The sequence below is a fragment of the Ischnura elegans genome, chromosome 7, assembly GCF_921293095.1.
Source record: "Ischnura elegans chromosome 7, ioIscEleg1.1, whole genome shotgun sequence".
Classification (NCBI taxonomy): domain Eukaryota; kingdom Metazoa; phylum Arthropoda; class Insecta; order Odonata; family Coenagrionidae; genus Ischnura; species Ischnura elegans.
Genome location: NC_060252.1, coordinates 5,576,429 through 5,598,116, shown reverse-complemented (window position 1 = coordinate 5,598,116; position 21,688 = coordinate 5,576,429). Strand labels below are relative to the sequence as shown.

The 21,688-nt window shown below is 40.7% G+C and overlaps 1 protein-coding gene and 1 long non-coding RNA gene across 3 annotated transcripts in view; both read left to right on the top strand.

Annotated features, from left to right (window-relative positions):
* Positions 1-18,315, top strand: part of LOC124162381 (MOB kinase activator-like 2) — a 42,752-nt gene extending 24,437 nt beyond the window's left edge. For both annotated transcript variants that reach the window (XM_046538902.1, XM_046538901.1), the window contains exon 5: positions 14,236-18,315. In XM_046538902.1, the coding sequence (XP_046394858.1) occupies positions 14,236-14,609 (374 nt within the window). In that variant the 3' untranslated portion in view covers positions 14,610-18,315. The remainder of the gene's footprint in view (positions 1-14,235) is intronic.
* Positions 1,187-2,004, top strand: LOC124162382. The gene is made up of 2 exons (XR_006865550.1): positions 1,187-1,599; positions 1,792-2,004. It is a non-coding gene; the product is annotated as an uncharacterized LOC124162382 (long non-coding RNA).
* Positions 18,316-21,688: the final 3,373 nt, after the last annotated feature.

The following is a 21,688-nucleotide window of genomic DNA, read 5'->3' as shown; positions in this document are numbered from 1 at the left end:
GTGAAAATGGCATTAAAAAGTGCTCGTGGAATTGAAAACATTATTTCGAAAGAGTTTGAAAAAAATTTTAAGCGAACCCATTAACTAATTTATTTTCTAAAAAGGCCTCTTGAACAATTTACTTTTACCTTTGTGTAACCATTAAATTGTAAATATATGTTCACTTATGCATACCTATATATTTAAATATATTAATATAATGGCTTAAAATACAGTAGAACCTTTCATTTCCCAAGGATATGAAAAAATGGTGCCTACCACTAAAACCTCTTTATAGTGAACCTCCATACTTCAAATTGCCCAAATTTTGGTCCCCTCCATTACGATGTAAAGAGGTTTTACTGTATGTATTTATACTTCTTGATATTCCATGATGAGGTAAATACCGCAAATATAACCCAGGTTGGGTAACACACACTAAAGGGGAATGAAAGAGAGAGACACGTGTATAAATTTTCGGTGGCACAATCTCCTCTCTTTGAGTTAGGAGCACTCTCACCCAACCTGGAAGTTGTTTGGGTTCAGTGCTCCCCTTGTCTTAGAGGACACTAAATTAACTGAGCAGAACACCTCTCTGGTTCCACAGACCCAGATGGTTCAGCTAGAAAAAATTTGGCTACTTGTTACAAACGCTCATATTTGTTGCAACTTTTCCAGCACTGAAGAGGATCACAATTAATGGGCAACAAGGATTCATTTAGATAATCCTCTAAATCATCATGTGAATTGTCAATTGTTGATATTTTGGTCTGAGGAAGAATCATGCTGCATAAACTATGTGAGGGGCAACCCACTGTGTTAGTTTCTTTAATTGGAATTTCCTAACTAGTATCTACTTGAAATGACTCTTTCATAAAAGTGATGATGTCTTTCTTGGCTTTGGTAAGTAGCTTTGGGGAAGAAAAGACAAAACCTTTAAACCTTGGGTTGAGCATCTAAAGCTTTGAGACTTGATTGTTTGAGGCATAACTTGGTGAAAGCGATTCATAATTAAATTAAAAAGAAGAACTTTATGCTTTCACATTAATATTTATTCACGACCATGGTTTCAACGTTAGACGTCATCATCAGGTGAACTCTACAGAGGTCCATCCCATCCTTTTATACCAGGCTAGGAGGGGGAGGGAGGAAGGTAACTAGGTTGAATGGATTGGTCAACAGAGAAGAGGGAGGGGGGAAACTTGGGTCGCGGTCCGTTTCACGCTTCAAGCGCCTCAGGCCGGTCCGTTTCACGCTTTGGAGGGCTCTGAAGCACAGAAGGTGGGGCCCGGGAGCGAGCATAAATTATCAATTTTGATAGCTCCAAACGCCCCAGCATTTACGTGAAGTGTTTGGAGCGAATGCGATATATCGTTTGCAATCATTCGAGAAATTGCGCCAATTTCCTATGATATTATCACGGTTACTATGCACTGGTGAGATAAATAAATAAAGCTGTGGAATAGAAGACATTACCCTCGTAGTTGAGAGAGGTTTTGGTTAATAATTGAAAGTAATGGAGAGAAAAATATTATTAAATGTGGATGCCCGATCGGTTAAAGGATGCCGCCATGCCGTGAAGGGCCACGGCCGTGGAAGGGCCGTCAAAATCTGCAGAAAGTAAGTAAATAGAAACGATGAATTATTTCAAGAGATGTTAATGACTTTAGCGTTATAGTGATTGATGATGTTTCCTTTTAATAGTGTGTTTACTGTGACGATACTTTATTTTATTGAATTAATTAGCTTAGACGTCCTTAAAGTAACATTATTTCCTGTGGTATTCCCTATCCATTCATTTTTCCCAAGCAGTGCCAAAGAAGAGGCGAGTCGATGTAATAATCGAAGAGTTCATTAAAAATATCAACCAGCAAAAGAAAAATAACAAGCGGGATTGCGAAATAGAGAGGGAATAAAGAAAAAAGGCGAAGGAGGAGAGGGAAAAGAATTAGATGAAGAGAAGCGGCAAAGGCTCGAGGAGAAAATGGAATTGCAAAGAACATCGATAGATAATTGATGAAGAAACTAATAGCGAAAAATCAGTGACATTTTTTAATTGGGTGTTCATAATATTTTTAATATGATTGATGTGAAATAAGTAAGAAGAGTTTCAATGCATTATTTAATATGATACGTTCTTGCAATTTGTTATTGTATAATAATTATAATATAGGTATTTAATTTCTTACATTTAAATAAATGTAATCAATCCTGAGGTAATTCATAATCGTGATTCTCTGACTTTTATTCACCCCCTAATTATGTTTTCATTAAAGTTAATCAGTACTCTTTCCACGTCAATTGGAGCTACATCGGGTGCTTCGCCTCCTCTTTCTTCACGTATTATGGAGCGCACAACAAGCCAAGATGAATTCTGTTATCTTCTCCATATCAAACAATTTCAATTTGTCTCTTATTTTTTATTATCAATTACTTTTCGAGCCTTTGAAAACTTAGTATTGAAGAGTTTATGACGCAAAGTCATCCCGTAGTGTAGTTCATATTTTCGTTTCGCATCAAGACCCGTTATCTCTGAATGGTACCATCAAATGTTCATTGATTCCATAAGCGGAGTCTGCAATGATGTGGGTCTCATTGGGAAAGAATTCCTATTGATGGCTCAAAAAGAGAGAGCCGTGAATTCTTTAACACCTGCACGTCATGGACGGTAGCTTCATTGCCCGCCACACAATTGATTTATTATCATTCTAAATAAGATCAGGCTTATAAATGACAATATTTGAAAGGACTTAAGAACGATAGTACACTGTAATTCCCTACCACATTTTCCACGTAAGAGAGAATCCGTGGCTTCAATGCCAGATTTCCCCTCGCCTCCATCATTTTAATGGCATAAATTACTAATAAATCCACCTCATTGACGTCTCTTGATTCCTCCTCACTCTCACTTGTACTTGCGTCATCACTCGTATCCGATTCGCCATCAAAAATATTTGTTAGCAATTGAAAAGAAACATTCCATTTCCGTGCGATTGAAGATAAGATCGAGATGTCTGATTGATAACAAATGTTTATAAACAAACTCTTTCATTCAACAACTCCCTAGCAACCAAAGTCGAAATGCCCGGCGTTCTGAAATGCCGGTCCGTTTCACGGCCTCGCTTGAAGCGCTTCAAAGCGAAGGAATGAAACGGACCGGCCTTTAGAGCGGTAACGCTTCAAATCGCTTGAAGCGTGAAACGGACCGCGACCTTGGTCATATGGTATGAAAGAAGTTAGGGGGAGGAGGCTCCCTTGGGGAGGGCATGGCAGGTGGAGGGGGGGTGGTTCAGGTGAGAGAGAGGCTGAAGAGTTCGTCATGTCATTAGCCCAGGAACTTAGGAGTGGGAGGCTTAAAAGAGGGGTGTGGGAGTCATACAAAAATTCGTTTACAATGTTGTCATTGGAACGTACATGCTGCAAAATTTCCATCTGTTCCAAAGCGTCTAATCTAGGTCCTTTAGGTTCATTATGAAGCACTTCAAAAACAAAATCACTTTGATGATTGTTATCTAACAAATGTGTAGCAAATTGTGAAGTAGTCTTTTTATTTCTCAGGCAGGCTTGGTGTTCTTTCACCCGTTCTTGAAATTGTCACCCCGTTTGCCCAACCGCGTTGCATTCACATTTTAGTCTATACACCCCACTCCTTTCTTCTTCTGCCTCTCTCTCACCTGAACCATCCTCCCTCCACCTGCCATGCCCTCCCTAAGGGAGCCTCCTCCCCCTAACTTCTTTCAAACCATATGACCTCTTCCCTGTTGACCAATCCGTTCAACCTAATTACCTTCCTCCCTACCCCTCCTAGCCTGGTATAAAAGGAAGTGATGGACCTCTGTAGAGTTCACATGATGATGACGTCTAACGTTGAAACCATGGTCGTGAATAAATATTAATGTGAAAGCACAAAGTTCTTCTTTTTAATTTAATTAGCTTTGAGATTTGTTAAATAAGGAATGGAACTAAAGAAATTGTCCCTTAAAATTAAGCCTTATATGAAAGAGGGGGAGGACTATGTTAGGAGAAATATAGTTTAGCTCTTAAGGTTTACAATTTTAGTCCAAGTTCATGGCTAACCCTTGATGGCAAAGAGTTTTTTAAGGTAATCATTACTCTTGGCATAAAAATTGCGCGGGAAATTTTGCACAATGCTTGCACTGAAAAACTCCTTTGTTGTGTATTGCTTGCTCTTAAATGAAAGGTGATTTATGTGGGTGGTCTAATTAGTTCTTGATCTTATAGTTAAAACGACAATTTATATTTTCCAAGATTCTTATCACTAATATTATTTTCCGTGATAATTCACTTTATCCAGTGTTGTGTCTGTCACATTGCCCCATCTTTCTACTGCTTCTCAGGAAGAGCTACGAAAATCTGCCTGATGTCATAATGAGATTGAAGAGGCAAAAATTGCTCAATAATGAGAAAAAAATTGTCATATTTATAAGTTTTTTAGTGGTAATTTCTCTAAGAAGTGATGTAACTTCATTTTTGTAATTACCATCCACCTGTTACTATTATTATTTGCAAATTGTATGGGATATATGCTGGGGAAAGACAGCATAGATATTTTCTTTTTGTCTAGAAGTAATGAACTTGTTGAAAATGGGAGTATAGAATGAAATTGAACTTACCTTAACTGTGATTATTCTCATATCATTAAAAAGCAATATTTAGTAAGGATAAAGATTCACTCCATTCATATGATTTAAGGAATGAATTTAGTACACTGCATCCTTTTTAGTTATTTTTGCCCATTTGCTTTGTATGACTCCTATAAACCTGCAATCCTCCAGTTCCCAATGGGGAACTTGCATGAATTTTTTTTATTTCACAGGCGGACAGAAAATTATTTTCTGTATACAACAAAGAAAACCGCATGTATATCTGAGTTTTCCTTCGCGAGATATTTAATGATAAATATAACGAATTTTAAAGCGCGGGAAAAACTCCCTCACCCCCCAAGCCACTGCTGACGAAGCCTCGATGACGTCAAAGGTGCCTAAACATCACGCGAAGCTATTGTTGTGATTGTTTGTAATAGTTGCCAGCAGTTGTGAGAGCTTCGTTTGTTAGACGTGTTGATTATTTTATATTTAAAGATAAATATCCGACGATAGAGGCTTGGAAGCCCTCATATTTTGCATTATTTATAATATTAATATCTGAGTAAGGGCAGAAAATATTAAACTGGAGCAGTTAAACCAAAAATTTTATAATACCTAAATAACATCGTTGTAGGAGTCTGAGCCACGGCCATTGGAAGGGGGATACGTTAATTGTAAGTTGATGTTATCGACGGCATATCATTCATTTAAGTATGTACCGTATAAGCTTGTGTAAGAGGCGCACACGTGTAAGAGGCGCACCCCTATTTTGAGGATCGAAGCTATGAAGAAAAAAAATTTTGCGACATTTTTTTAATCCTATCGTGCGGTGTTGCAGACGTGTGCCTGGAATTTCGACAGTTATCGAAATGTCCTCTTTCAGTACTATTTGAAACAGGAAATTTTGATAACTGCGGCGGCATAAGAGGGAGTAGAAAGAGTTCCGATCCTCTCTTTGCATACGCCATCGCTCTACGTTGCTTGTCCTACTCACGAACAATTTTGTTTAAAAGCTCTCGCCGGAGTATTGCAATAGAATTGCAGCTGTGGAAAATTTTAAGGCAAAACATGACAGGCAAATGGCATGAGCTTTCCCAAGAGATTGAACAACAATCGGGGCAACCTCAGCGCCGTAGGATAATAACCGCGTCGTAGATTTAAGGTCCCTTGCACACGCACCGATTTTGGACGGCCGGTAAAATATCGGCCGTCCACATTCCAATAGTGAACAATGGGAGAGCATTGGAGCTTGCACACGTACCGACCACACGCCGGCACCGGCAAAATGCCGGTTAGCTGCCGGCTATTGTCACTGTGGATCGCCGACGCCGGCTCAAAAACTTAGCAACGTATCGTTTGACCGGTAAAAATCCGGCGTGTGTGCAAGCATCGCTTCGCCGGTAAAATATCGGCCAATATTTTACCGGCCGTCCAAAAACGGTGTGTGTGCAAGGGGCCTAACAGAACTACACTCAGCTCTCCATCAGCTAATGCCTCTGCCGTTTTTTTCCTTTCCGAGACTCCACAGGAAAATATCAAGTTACAGGGGAACAATGGAAACGTGTTTCATCCCTACCCCATTCCACCAACTGACCTTTTTCGGTCTACCAGGTTCAATTCCCTGAGTTTCTGGAGGTCAAATGCTACGTGAGTCACCTTCTGAGCTCGAAGATATGTCGATACCTTTCAGCAATTGTATGACACGCACGAGGTTCTAAAAAGAATTAGACCTAACGCGACGTATATCTTAGAGCATTTAAGTTTTTTGAGCTCTAATTGATTGACACGAAGATTTATAGCTAAAATAAGGCTACTAATATTCAACATAGTCCAAACAGCACAATTTCGGAAGAAACAAGCTTAGCATAAGCGCATTCAAACAAGACGAGACGGACTGGAAACTCAGGCAACGCAAACTGCGTATATCACATTGCTGCGCCTTCGCCCCTTCGCTTTAAAGGCAACGACGTCACATGCAAGATCGGACGTGTTCTTCCCTTGCTCCTTCGCTCGTAGCTTTAAATACGGAGGGGAGGGAGCCCTCTTCCCCTCGACCTCTCCTTCAGCGCTCTTCACTTATAAGCATTTCCGATTTCTTCTATCCACCATTAAGTCCAACAAAGAGCACACTCGTTCAAATTTTTTCAACCGCAGGTTTTGACACCAATATTACTATATGCAGTATAAATGCCGTGGGATGCCCACTCGTGGCAATAAATTTAGCGCGCGCTCCGGAGCGAATCACCCCGCGAGATCTTTTCAATGTTCACCTCTGGGGTAGCGACGTGACGGCGCGATGCTTGCAAGAAATTCAAACAGGAGCATTTTAAAAATATGTCACTAAGGGAGAAACTCCCCTGCCTGCTGCTTGATTTTGACCCAGGGTTTCAGATGACTGACTCACGCTGAAAACCAAGGCAACTCAGTTCCCCTTGAACTTGCAACCGGTGAAGGGGAGGGGGGGAGAAGATAAGAAGTTTGTGTAAGAGGCGCACCCCCATTTTCGGCTGCAATATCTGGGGAAAAAGGTGCGCCTCTTACACGCGCTTATACGGTAATTAGAACGATTTTGATGTTTACTAATGTTCGCTTAGCTTTTATATAACACAACAATAACTTCATCCGTTTATTCGTAGGTACCGGAGAATTCGTGGTTTAGGACTGTCTGTGCTTGTATTATGGGGTGAATTCCAGTCAATGCAGCTTTTGCTCGCTGATTGGAGACATCTAGGAACATTTTGTGCCAAAATAGTGTTACTTTCAACGTGACATCTCCCGTTAAGCTACTGCTAATAATCACAGTGCCAGTGGTTGTAATGCACAAAGTTTGACAAGGTTGAAAAATATCGGCCAAGAGTTATCCGTGTTCCATCGTGATTGAATTATAAAAAGTGCTATTACGCTATCGATAAATGTCTAACAGTAGTGTAAAAATTGTCAGTGGCGTTCTAATCTCCGTTGTTCACCGTAGATATGACATTTCTCGATGACGCTATTGAAATAAAAACTGTGTGTGAAGTTTGTTATTCCATTATTTCAACGAATAGTAGTGAGAAAATTCACCTGTGTCACTTGTGTGGGCTAATTTAAGGGTTTAAATCAGTGAATAAATAGTTGTTTTCATCATAACGAGTTCTGTTATTGTAAGTTGTACGTGATGAATATAAGAATGTGACAGTGACATCCAGTTTTTGATAAGAGTATTTGCCTATATCCCACTATATTTTTATGGTATATGCTATTATATTGTTTATGGATTTACCTATATTATTGAAATAGGTTGTAGCTTGTGTGTGTGATGGCAGCGGAACTGATTCGCGATCTCACATGTGGATTGTGCACAGACTGTTTTGCTGTGAATTCGTACAGTAGGACGGATAGGACTACCTTCTCCGCTAATTCGGCGTTGCCAAATTCAACAGCACAGCTTACTCTAATGTCAACAGCACAGCTTACGATCGCTATCCTCCAGTATTACAAGTTTCTTTTACATCTCGATTTGCCGCCGACGTATAGCAATAATTTGTCTTAACAAATTCCATGAGGGTCGTGGCATAAATTTTTGGTGTCCTAAAAATAGGCTGGTGTCCTAACACCCCATGCCACACGCCTTTTAGGCGGCTTGCGGGGTATTATGTAGATGTAGATGAATTTCAGGTGTACTATTCGAACGAGTGGCAACGTTATCATCCATTTTTCTGATAACGAAAACATACGAAGTGAAACGCTTGTACTACATCATCCTGATGCCGCATTATTAATATCCCAAGTAATAATCTAGGCACAATAGCAATAGGAAATCTTGCACAAGAATGACAGAACAAAATAAAGTGACGATGAGCGGCTAAAAACTCCCTCAAAACAAATTTTACACCATGCGCTCAGCGTATTTCCCAACTCCCTACGGTTGTTTAGGCACCTATGATGTCACGCCTGGCCTCGGCAACGCTCGGGTGTCTTCGCGCAGTGGTCGGCTCAGAGAAATTTTTCTCGATTTTAAATGCAATTTTTTTATTTCTTTTGATGTTGAATGGAGAAACTGAAGGTATTTTTGCGAGCTAAAGTATCCATTTGAATTATTCAAAATAGTTTTTAGAGCAATCTACGACCCATGCAAGTTCCTCATTGCAAGCCAGAGTTCAAACGCCCCCTAGTGGGGGGTCAGTGAACATTAGGGCCCCAGGTTTAAGTCCCAGACCTTCAGTAATTCACTTATTCTGTTGAACATTAAAAGTTCCCACGCAAGAAGTCTTCCCCTTTCAGAAGTTTGATTTTCAATTCCAAAATTAAAGCCTACAAGTTTTATGATATTTTTTCCTGAATGATAAGTTCCAGTTTAATAATTTTTCCTCGCTAACCAGGAGACATGGCCAAAGTGATGTTCGGGATCTGGATGCGGATGTTATTCTCTAAAACTATATAGGTAAGGTAGAAAAAGTGTCACGGCTTTCTTCCACATAGGCCCGGGTTCGAGAGATATTCCCATGTAAAGATTTCGCGCAGCATGACAGCCCTTGAGTGAGCCCTTCCTCTCATCTACGGCCGTGGCAGTGCGGTTTAGGGCGTTAGTCCCCTAACCTGTAGTTGGTACCCCGGGTTCGAGTCCCACTATCGTCAATATTTTTTCTCTCTTCTAATTTTTGAAATCACTGTTACATTTTATCCCCATTCGTTTTATTTAGTTGCTTCGCAAATTTTTTAATTTAATATCAATTTATGGATTTTAAACGAAACTCCGAATGGGGTGTTTGCATAAAAATTTTTTGCGCTTAAATATTTCTTCATCGTAGAGAGGAAAGGAAGTAGATCAAGAAAACATAGGCTTTAATGCAGTAAAATGGAGAAATATATTATTAAATGAATTATAAAATCGCTAAAATGCCACGGAAATCAGCGGGAGAAGATAAGGTTGGTGACATCACTTGCCCGTAGTTACCCGTATGAGGCCTCATTGCGACTGGGAAAATTATCGAAAACATGGCATTAGAGGTAAATTTTGATAAAGGAAATACAAATAATCTACCAAAAGTAGATGTATTTATGGTGGCGGAGTATTTGAAGGGAAATGACTGCTTCAGCATTCCGGAAGTTAGAGGAACGAAGGCACTTCGGTAAGTTACCTTATGATTTCATCTCCATAGTACAATGAAAGGTATGGGAAGCTGCCTTTTTATAGTCACCCTATCAGGCCAATAGATCAGTTCCTTCAATGTGTGTGCCAGGATTGGCACAGTTCTGTTAAAAATTTTACTAAATACAAAGTCTCTCTGGCCAAGTTTAGTGTATTTCATTATCAAAGACATTGCATGGAGAAACCACTCATCTGTCACGCCAATATACATTTTGGATTTCCTATTTACACAAGAGAGAATTGCATCAGGGTCCTGAAATTCACGAGCAGACTCATCACTCTCAGATGAGCATGGCTCATATTCACTCCCACTGCCATTTTCCACACCCTCAGTTGTTGTGACAGACTCCAATTCCTCTTCATCCACAGCCCCACCCCGTGTTCTCTTCAGTGGAGATGTCGACACATCCCTCTGTAACTTGATGGGTGATGTGGTAATGTTAAGTACTTCCTTTTTTGTCATATTGCAATTAATACCCTTACTCCTGTGAGAAACAGAAGTTTGGACACTAGCATCACTAAATATCTTAGTAAGAGTCAATGGCTCATAGTTGGATGCAGCATTTCCACCCTCATGAGCTTCAGAGCAGTCTAGTTCTATGTCCACTGAATCCTCATCCAAATCATGACTGGTTATATGGGGAGGGATATGTTTATCAACCTAAAATAAAAGCATATATTTTATGAGTTGTATAATTCAGGCAATAATTTGCAAGTAACTGACATAAATTTAACGAGACCCTTATCTCCATAGTACCAAGTTGTTTTTTTTTTTAATTCGAGTACCTGAGCAGCACCAAACTCTTCACTTCAAATTTTCAATAATCACTTGAGCTTATATGAAAACTTCAAACTCCTACTGGGTATAAGTATAGAAATAAATATATGATTAACAACAATTTATTTCACTTTCAAGCTTATTATTTTGCCCATTTTATTTAAGATATGATGGGGTTAGAATCCAAGTAAAGCCAATAGTTAGAAGCCAAGAGTATGGATGCCACATTTTAATATGAAATATTTTTCAGAAATATTAACTGCTCTGTTGTTATTAGGCTTCAATGTTGCACAGGGGCGGATCCAGGATTTTGTTCAGGGGGGGCACAAGGATACCTCGTCATACAAAACGAACGAAATGATAATGGGACCGTATTAAAAATCTAGCACATTTTTAAGGGTCTGGGGGGCACGTGCCCCCCACTGGATCCGCCTATGATGTGGCAGCATATCATATATTAGTCAGTCTATACCTGTAGAACGCATTTATGTCTCTGTAACTGTTTCTATTTAGTGATTATCATTTATTTTATTCATTAATTAAAATATTAATTTATTTAAAGGGCAAATATAAAATATGCAGTCTACACTTGAAGTAGGTACCTATAAAGAGTTCCCATAATAAGACTGTAATATTCATCAATTCACATTGAGGCTACAAATATCATTAGAACCAGCCTAGGGAGGGCTGCATTTGTATAACTTACACTCAGTGCGTCTTCTATTAATCTCTTCTGAGTCCTCTTCATGGGTAATTTTCGGGTGGTTGACGCAAATGCTCTCTGCCGATCTTCCTGGCAGCCAATTACGTGGGGAAAAGCACATTTTTTCAATAGCTTATGCCCTCCTACCATGTTGCACCTCATGACATTTTCCATGTCGGTCCTCCATCTATGAACAAAAGCATTAGGTATATAATTTTAACTGTACATACCAAAATCATAGCTCAAACTGTTTACTTCTGATCTACTAGATGCTTCTTCCAAGGTTTTCTTTGTCAACAATTTACATCCTTTGAATTGCAGTTTTTTGGAAGCATCTATTTTCCATTTCATTAAGTTGGCTATTTTGTACGATTAATGGATTCATTCAGCAGATGTTAAAGGCTCTTCATCATGAATAATTTACGTGTCATATACATACATACATTAGCATCTATTCAAAAAGCGTCAGTAATAAATATTAAAATACCTTAAAATGGTGCTCGCAGCAATAAAGGGTTGATTTCAGAGGAACATTGAAGTCCCTTCTTGCAGCTCTAAACCATTTCTTCCTCCGTTTCTCTACCTTCGGAACCACGAACAACACTTTGCTAGGGTTCCTGCAGCTTGTATTTGTACACTGGTACAAAACACCATTTATATGCCAACATTGCGCACAGTTTATCTCTGACTTTCGTTCAAGAGAGCGCGTAACCATTAACTACAGCATACCCGTACGGCAAGTACTCGAAGTTACGGGCACGTGACGTCACAGGCGGCCATGTTCATTTTTCTTGTTTTCGCAGACGTTCAAACCGGGTAATTTTTTATGCAGCCAGAAATGGCCAAAATTACTCTAAATTTAAGTTTAAATAGCATTTCCGTATCTAGGATGAAGTGAAGTTTCCGCATATATCGCTAAAAAAATCCATGCAAACACCCCATTGTGCCCTACCACGCGAATTAGAGGACGTATATAATTACTTGCACGTGAATTTCCGTGTAATGTGCTCATCATGTGCACCGATGCACACCTCTGCCTCGCATCAATTAACCGATTGTCCATCTATTCATGAATCGTTCCCCGGTTTTTAATGCGTGTGTCTCCACTTTCAATGTCTTTTTTTCCATTTCTGAAGCACTGGTATTTTCTGGCTTCAACGTTTTTTATTCAAAATATCATTTCCACTAGGCATTCCCTCCATTATGTTTTCTTCGCAGCCCACCCACTGTCTGCCCAACAAATCTCAATCCTTACAACAGAATGTCCTTCCACTCACCATGCCTCCCTTATGACCTGCCTTCTAGCGTCCTTCAAAGACTTCCGTCCCAACAACCCTCCGTCCACAGCTGACCCTCGATAATCCCTGAATAAGGCGCCGAGGTCCAATTGTGTGAAAACGGGTGCGAAAGGTAAACAAAGAAGACCTCGAAAGCGGCTTGAGTAGGCTGCTGGAATTGTACTGGATGGGTAGGAGGGGAAACTGGCTAGGGTCAGTAACTGAATGTGAGGATAGGCAATTGTGTTTATTTGTAGAGAAGAAAGACTTGAGATTACGAATATACGAAGAGGCTATGGGAGCAATGGCTAGGGTGAGGATGATCAAATTCCCTGAAAATTCACGTGAACGTAATTATAAATGTCCTCTAATTCGCGTCGTAAGGCACAATTCGGAGTTTCGTTTAAAATCCATTAATTGATATTAAATTAAAATATTCGCGAAGTAACTAAGTAAAACGAATGGGGATAAAATGTAACAGTGATTTCAAAAATTAGAAGAGAGAAAAAATATTGACGATAGTGGGACTCGAACCCGGGGTACCAACTACAGGTTAGGGGACTAACACCCTAAACCGCACTGCCACGGCTATAGATGAGAGGAAGGGCTTACTCAAGGGCTGTCATGCTGCGCGAAATCTTTACATGGGAATATCTCTCGAACCCAGGCCTATGTGGAAGAAAGCCGTGACACTTTTTCTATCTTACCTATATAGTTTTAGAAAATAACATCCGCATCCAGATCCCGAACATCACTCTGGCGATGTCTCCTTGTAAGAAGTATTTACTGTTGATCCCCGAATGATGTATTTCTTACAATCTACCTACTTAAGAAGTTAAGGGAGATTGTTGCATGTATTTTGAATGTCATTGTGTCTAGTATCTTTGAAAGTGGGTGTCATTGATTTTTTTTCTATTGTTTTATAGGTGAAAATTTGTCACAATTTCTTATTGAGGTCTTGTGAAATTGCGACCCACTTACTACATCATATGCCTTAATCTAATGGTTATTGCGCTTCTGTAATATATATTGGTAGGTAGTTGCTGTTGTTAATGGGTTAGATTATGGTCCCTTTTGAGTTAAAATGGGAAAAACTGTGGACACATAAAATTAAGTCTGCGTTCCCTCATAGGAAGTTTTCCTGCCTGAAAAGTGTTTAAACCTTGGTCCCTTGATAAACATCTTATCACGGTTCTACTGTATTTACTAATAACTTTAGGATTTACTCCGTATAACCTTACCATGGAAAATAAAAGGATTACGCTTTGAAAAGTTCACTATTTGTGTTTAATAGACATGTCCTGGGATTCATGACACAGTTACATCTTCAAGGGTGAGCCGGTGGTGTGAATTAAGCCTTAAGGTGTGGGAAACGTATTTGCATGAGTGTGCGGTAACTGTGGGAAAATTGTACCTGAAGATTCGACCTTCTCGCTCTCCCAGCCCTGTCTGATCTGTATGCCCAAACTCATCCTTCTACGAATGAGACTTTTATTGGAGTCTGCTCTTGTCATCCCGACAGAAAAAAGGCACTAACCTCCTGGGAAAATTTGTCTGCACAGAGTGAAGGACTTGCAATCTAATTACCATGGCTGGAGGGTTAACTAGTTATCCTTACTGAGTCTAAGCTTTTATTTTCCATTCAAATATCTGTTTGAAGCAAATCCAGCTTTACTTTCCACTGTTTATAGGATACCCTTGCTTGAACGTTTAAAACCACAATAATGTGCGCACGGTGTTCTCTCTATCCCTTGTTGCAGCCAACGACTTTCCCAGCTCCTTCGAGTCCATTGTGAAGAAGATCTTGCGGCTGCTGTTCCATGTCACAGCGCACCTTTACCACTGCCACTTCCGGGAGATCCTGCTGCTAAATCTCCACGCCCACCTCAACTGCGTCTTTGCGCACTTCTCTCTCTTTGACGAGAGGTTCTCACTCGTCGACCCCAAGGAGACTGAGATCCTTCGCGACCTCGTGGTGGCGCTGCGGCTGCACTCGTCGTCCTCCCACCCCCCCTCCCCCCTTCCCCCTCCCTCGTCCTCCTCGTCAACCCCTCCCCCTCCATCACCACGGGCGGCAGCGGCACCTGGCGGCAGCAGGGAGCACGAGGAAGAGCAGCAGCCCGTCGTGCAATAGCCCCCTTTCCCTCGGCCACGCAGCTGCGTCGTCGTCTTCTTTGCCTGCGCACGCAGGGCAGACGAAGCCCCCCTCTCCTCTCTTCGCCTCCACCCACCCTCTGCTGCCTGCCGTTCCTCTAAGAGCCTCCACGCAGGAGCGCGTGGGTGCGTTGTTTGTTGCCACAGCCGCAGTGTGTGGTGGGCACGCAAGCAAACAAGGTCTTTTTGGGGTGGGGATCAGGTGGTTGCTTAATCGTCTCCGTGGTTTCTGAAACCAATATCCCCAACCCTTTGTGATTCTTATAAATATATTATACACACTAAAAATTATATATAAAGAATAAAAATAATATATTTTTTGCCCTTGCCCTCTGATTACTTTAGTAATTGTTTTGTGAATCCGACAATGGCGACTGGGATGTTTCTTGTTTTGTTGCCCCTTGCTGCCCACCCACTGATACATGCAAGAGTGTGCTCTCCTGCCTTCTGTGCACACCAGAGCACTCGTCCTGCTTGCGTGCTTGATGCCAGATTGCGCACCAATTGTTTGCACCAGTCTCGTTTGAGGCATCATATCATGCGGAGCCGTTTGTCAAGTGCAGAATCTTTTGAGGATTGTGTTGCGTGGCGTCCCATAATACATTGCGCAGCATTGCGTATTCCAAGTCTCTCGAGTGGTCCTCCCAAGTATTGGATACGGCCTTGTGCGAATGATGTGCAATCATCAGGTGAGCAGATCTCAAGAGAAACATGTTCCTTTGATGACGTCCACCGCTTGCCCCTCCCACATCCCCCCCCCCCCCACTACCTCTGCCCACTTTGCGCTCGACATTTGTTTCCTTTGCTTTGTTCTAATTTTTGCTGGCAGCAGATGCTGAAGATATGAATCCTCTGGTGTGATCGCATGAAGTGACCATCGAGGTGTGATGAGTCTGTTGTTGGTGTTCTTAGAGTGGAGTGGAAGTGTGTAAGTTGTCAGCCGGTTGTCTCCAGGTTGTGTCTGCGTGATTGTCTGTGACCCCTTCACTGTGTTGTCTCCGTTATTTAATGTATCTACTATCGTGTTTGATGCAGGGCCCTTCACGCAGGGGCCCTTCCATGCTGAGCATGTACCTGGGCATTGTCTCAAAAGTGTCAATAAGTGTGTGTGTGTGTGCACTTGAAAAATTTGTTGCTGTGGAGCTATTTTGTGGCTGTTGTATGTAATGTTTGTGTTGCAGTCCCGCAAATGAGGAGCAGTTGCCAAGTGAGGAGTGCGTGCGTTGTCCCATCCTCATGCTCCCCTCCCCTCCCTTGCGCACTCCCCCCCCTTCCCTCGCTGTGCCAGCTGTGATTGTTTTTTTTTTTTATTCGATGACGTGTGTGCAACGTAGTCAGGCTGTTGAGGTTGCCACGGCAGCCAACCCTCAAAACGAGATTGCATATGAATAGTATCGGACTTTCTCCGCTGCTCTCGATTGGTACCAAAGTCCTCCACAGGTGGCTGCACTGCTTCCTCTGGACGTGAGAGCTCCCTTCCTCTTGGGAGAGCTCTTGTTTTGAGTATTAGGAGCGAGAGGTGATTTGCGCTCGTGCGTGGTTTGAAGTGTCTCTGACGATGGGATCCCCAAGTTGAAATCATTTCACATAGTTACCATTAGACTTAGCGTGGTTTAGATGTTGCATCTGAGCTTGAATTCTGCCATCGTGGTCGTAGGCGGGCCTCACTGCGCATAGTTTGTGTTGTACTTAAGCAAGCAGTTCCCCTTGGGCACGGAGAGGCACTCTTGCTCCTATATAGGCAGGTTTTTGGCATTTAGTTGCTTTGTCTGCTGCTCCATTGTCAGCCCCCTGGAGTTGGTGGTGGTGCAAGTGGTCTCGGTACAATGGTTGTTACCTTGTTGTTGAGTTCCCGAAATGTTTTTGCTCGGAGGAGTTTGGCCCCTTGATTAGTTCAGTATTCATTTGTCTGGAAACGGGCGAATAGCGGGTGGACGTATGGCTGCATTTGCTGCTTTGCTAGCGATCTTAGAAGGGAACTGATGCTGGCTTAGTTTTTTTTTATTGCTAGTCTTAATAGGGAGGATATATTGTCATAGCCTCTACGGGCAACGTTGAGTTAGATTCAGCCAGTGATATGTCAGTTGCTGTTCTTAAAATTAGGGTTCCATCATCCTCAAGGGAGAGGAATAGGGAGAGCTTTAATTAATCGACCTCCTTTGTCTGCATGCTTGGTTGTGTGTGAGAGCGATTAGATTTGGGTTGAATAGGAGGGTGAGTGTTATTTAGCTGTGGCATCTTCTTAAAAGAAGGATAAACACCTGAAAGATTGGCTGAATGCTAAGGGCACTTTAAATTTCATCTTTTCATAGTTGTGGTTGGAAAATGCTGCTGTTGGCTGCAAGAAGAGCATTTTTATTGCAAAATGCAAAATTCCTGGGTTGTGTTTGAGTGTGTGTGTTGTCTTTGTATCCACTCGTATGAGACCAAGTCCTTCTTGTTGACAAGATGTGTTCTGTTCACCAGCTGACCTACTCAAGCCTAGCCCATCAAGGCTATTGTCATGTAAACTATTCTACGAAGTTGAACCTCATTTTCTTTTGTTTTGCTAGGCATTCACATGTTCTTGCTGTTATCTTTGGGATAATGCTTATAAAAGTGTTTAGGTGGCTGGTGTTGTCACATCACCGTGCGCAGGAATGTGCGTGGCATTGCAGCAGTTGCCATCATTCAATCAAATTCATTGCTTGTCAATTAAAAGTAAATTTTAAGTATTTATTGTGGAGTAGTTGTGATGCCAAATTGTGAAGATTTTTCAGTCACCACCATGAAATGGTTTTTTTTTGTTTACTTATTTTTTCAAGTGCAGAGCTCTTCTCGGATGCTCCACCCTCTTTTAGTAGTTTTTTTTTTCTCTTGAGTTAGCAGTGTGCGATCCCGGCTGATAGCCGAGGATTCGCAGTGTATGCATGTGTGTGTGATTTGTGCGTGCGTGCGTGCTGCCTCTCGGGCAATTCTTCCTCCCTCTCTATCTCTCTCCCTTGCGCCCTTGCGCGTTGCTATGGCTAGTGTTCTGATGGCTGTGCAGGTTTCTTGGGGGAATTTGAGCGCATGCCACAACTTGGCGTGCGTTTGCACTCTAGTGTCATGAAAGGGGCGTGGTGGGGTCGAACGACGCCATTGTAGCTGTCGGAGAGTGTGGAGCGAGTGTGGAGAGGCGAGTAGGGGTGTTGCCGCCGCTGCCGTGTCTCTCGGGAGAGGCAGCACTGGTCTCTCGCTTCCCCTCCCACCCGCAAATGGCACCAAAGGTCATTCCCCCTGACCCTAGTTCCCATACTGTATAAATAAAAATAAATAATATATATACAAATATATATATAATATCCAAAAGAGAGCATGATGCAGTTGTTGTGTGGATCCTGTGTTTTCCCAGGGTGTGGTTCCTTCTTAACCTTTTTGGAGTTATCAACGGAGGCTGGGAAGTTGATTGTGAGAAAATATTAAGGAGAGAAGACATATTGAAAAAGACTCAACCACAAGTGCTGTCCCAATAAAATGGATTCTCTGTTATGATGAGAGAGCGATAGTATGAAAAGTGTATAATCACAAAAAAAACTTTTTTTCTGCTGTACATAATTTATTGTTATTTTAAGAAAAGAGAAAGAACTAGTTTGAACTTTGTTCTGTAAAGTATTGAGAATTAAAACTATAATTATGATTATTGTTAAATAATAATAATGCCAAAATTGAGCAGTTTTATTGTCCAATACCTGAATTAGGGTTCAAGTAAGGGCATATAATTTTCACCTTGCGAGGAATGAAACCTCGTACGTATCCTGGTGGAAATAGTCAGTGTGATGCGCAGTGTAACTGAAGTGTGATGGCATTGTTAGAAAGTGTGTCTTAGGGAAGTGACGAGTGTGTGTGTGGAAAGTGTGACAGGAGTATGATTTTGAGAGTATTTAAGTGTGCTTATGATAATTACTGTACATCATGATGGGTCATTCCATTTGTTTCCAACATGCCACTTGACGCAAACTCCTCATATTCATTTCAAATTTGGCATATTTACCGTGACCTTTATCAATAAGAAAGTTACAGGTCTAATAAGTTGGGAAATTTAGTGAAATTTGGGCGTGTGTCTGTGGATATGAATTTTTTACTCAGATTATGTAGGTACTTCATATATACATACATTTTTTAAAAATGGAAATATGAAGAACTTTAAACTCAAGTGCAATACGATTGGTCACTTTTGGTGTGAATTTACTAATCAAAAGTCTTTGACTTTATTTTTTGATCTTTTTCCCTTAAAAAATCATTCTCTTCCAATTTATTAGGAGTAATGATATTTTATTTCCCTAAAGTACTTCTTAATATCAATCTCAAAGTTCAATATATTTATAGGTATACATATATATATCCTCTGAAATAAATTGTAAGAACTACTTAGGGACATCACCCTAAAAAAAATTACGACTCATTCTCTATATCTTCAAAATTTGATGAGGAGGTCTGCATTCAATGATGTGCTTGGAAGGGAACATAAAAATTAATAGAATTATAGATTTAAATATACAGGTCGACTTCCTCAAATTTTGCAAAATTTCTGGAGGAGGACAGTGTCCTGTAATTTTCTTATTACATAGTTGTCTATGACTACAAATTGACACGTACCTATTTTTTTCTTAGTGTACAAGGATTGCCAAAATTGAAAGCAACTTGGGAGAGTCATGTTGAATAAGTAAATTTCTTTAATCTTATTGATGGGGAATGACCAGATTAACACTGGATGTACATCAATGAAGTTCTTGACGTAGAAAACTGTTCTTATACAGGTATTCAATGTTGTGCGGACTTGAAGAGAAGGTCTTATCGGACATGTAGGCTCACTATTTTTGCGAGAGAAAATGAGCAAACTTGAGCATTCCCTTGGACCCCTTTCATCATCATTGTCAGTGCAGGTTGCGAAGACTGGTTTGATGTGACTCTCCTGTGAATTCTCCAATTATGGAAGTCTTTGAATGCATTTAATTCCTCTATGTTTCATCCCTCATCACCTGCTCATTGTCTCTCTACCATCTCAGCCGAGGTCTTCCTATGCTCTTCTTCCTTTATGCCCCTCTTCAAGGTTAATTTTTATCAGGTCATCATGTCTCGTGATGCGGATGATTAAATGTCCCATCGTCTATGCAGGATTTCAAAAAACTTCTCTCCTACACTTGCAACTCCTAACCTGGCACTTATATGTACTATCTGTGTATTTCATTTTCATCATTATTCTGTCACACCACATTTTGAATGCGTCCAACCTTGTTTCCCCGTGTCCCACCAGGGGTGCAGCTAGGAATTAATTCTAGAGGGGGGGATAAGGGGCAACTAATACTAATGTGTGTGGGAGTATGGTATTCCCACCAGGATAAGCGATAGGTGTGACATTAATAAATTGCAGAATTTTAAGATAAATGGTTCAAGATGGTGAGTTTTACGGCTTTCTGAGGGATATTTTACTTATCCTTACCCTATTTTATTAGTAATATCAATCCAATTAAGTAAAATGGATTAAACTTAAAAATTTCTCTTAGCTCTGGGGGGGGGGGGGGGGGGAAGGGGGTTTATCCCCCAAACCCCCCCTCGCTGCATCACTGCGTCCCACTGCCATGAAGCGGCATGATCCAAACATAAGTCCGAATGAATTCATGTTCCCAGTTCTTAGGAGACTCCTCTTTTTGAGGATTGCCCTCTTTCTGTGCGTTATCCTACTTACCATTTCTTCTCGTTTCCGTTGCTGGTCACTTGGCTGCCCAGCGAGCAAAATTCCTTCTCTTCTAGTTCACAGTTACCCAGTTTAAGGTTGGTTATAGCATCTTCTGCTGCAAACCAGTATCTTTGTCAGTGGTGTAGCGAGGGGTGGGGTCTGGACCCCCCCAAAATATAAAAAAACAATTACTTTCCTTCATAAAAGAAAAAAATATTGAAAAATCGTGAATTTACAAAATATTTATGTAACAAATTAAGTTTATTAGAATTTGAAAAGTGTTAAAATCAGTTAAAAACCCTCTACGTAGTACCCTGTTTTTCAAAACTTTTCCGCCCTGGTTTTGGACACCCCCCTCCCAAATGAAATTCCTGGCTACTCCACTGATCTTTGTGTTCTCTACTTTGATTTTCAGCTTCATATCATTGTCATGTGCCTTCTATTTGTTTGCAAGTTATTAGGTTTTATTTTTCATTGTGCAACAGTGGCGCCGACTCCATGGGGCCTGAGGGGGCCCGAGCCCCCTCAAAGATTCGTTTGGGGGGGCAGAGCCCCCTCAATAATTCAGGAAAATAATTAAGTTATATCATGCTTTGTGAAATCACAAAAATATATTGGTATTTTTTATTTCCCATGCTTGACGATAGTTACCTTTTAAAATAAATTCAACAATGTGTTAAAACAAATCATAAGGTAGTGCGCTGGTTAACTTAAAACAAGTGGTATGAATCATGATAGTGTTTCAGTGCTGCGACACACTTTGAATTTAACCTCTTCCCGGAGCAAGACCTCCGATATGGGCCCCCCCAATATTTTTTATAAGTCGGCGCCTCTGTTGTGCAATACAGGTTGACCACACTTCTGAAAATTCAGGTTAGGTCATGGATTGTCTGGGAAAATAACAAAAATGATCATATTTCCATTGAAAGTTGAATGGTGATTTTTCTGCTTCCTCTTATGCATGGATATGCCTCCTCTTGTCTTGAATGTCGGTTTATGAACTCATCAACGCGCGGCCAAAAATACCCATGATAAAGCCATGAAATTTTTAGGATATGTTCCTTGTTAAACATGGAATTACCAATTTGATTGATCATCAATTCATTTTTAAGTGCACCAAAAAGATTTTTTGCAAGAAACATTTTTAAGTTAGCTCTCACCTAATAAATGTTAATAATATGACTGCCATAAGAAATGCATTGAATTCTGTGCCGACCTGTGTTCCTTTGCATTTATAAATCATCATCTCTCACAATATTTGGTGGAAATTTACGTAATTGCAAATAAGAAGGAATGCTGTATTAATGTATTTTATGTAATTCTTAACTTTAATATTCTTGTTCACTGCGTTACTAGGTCCT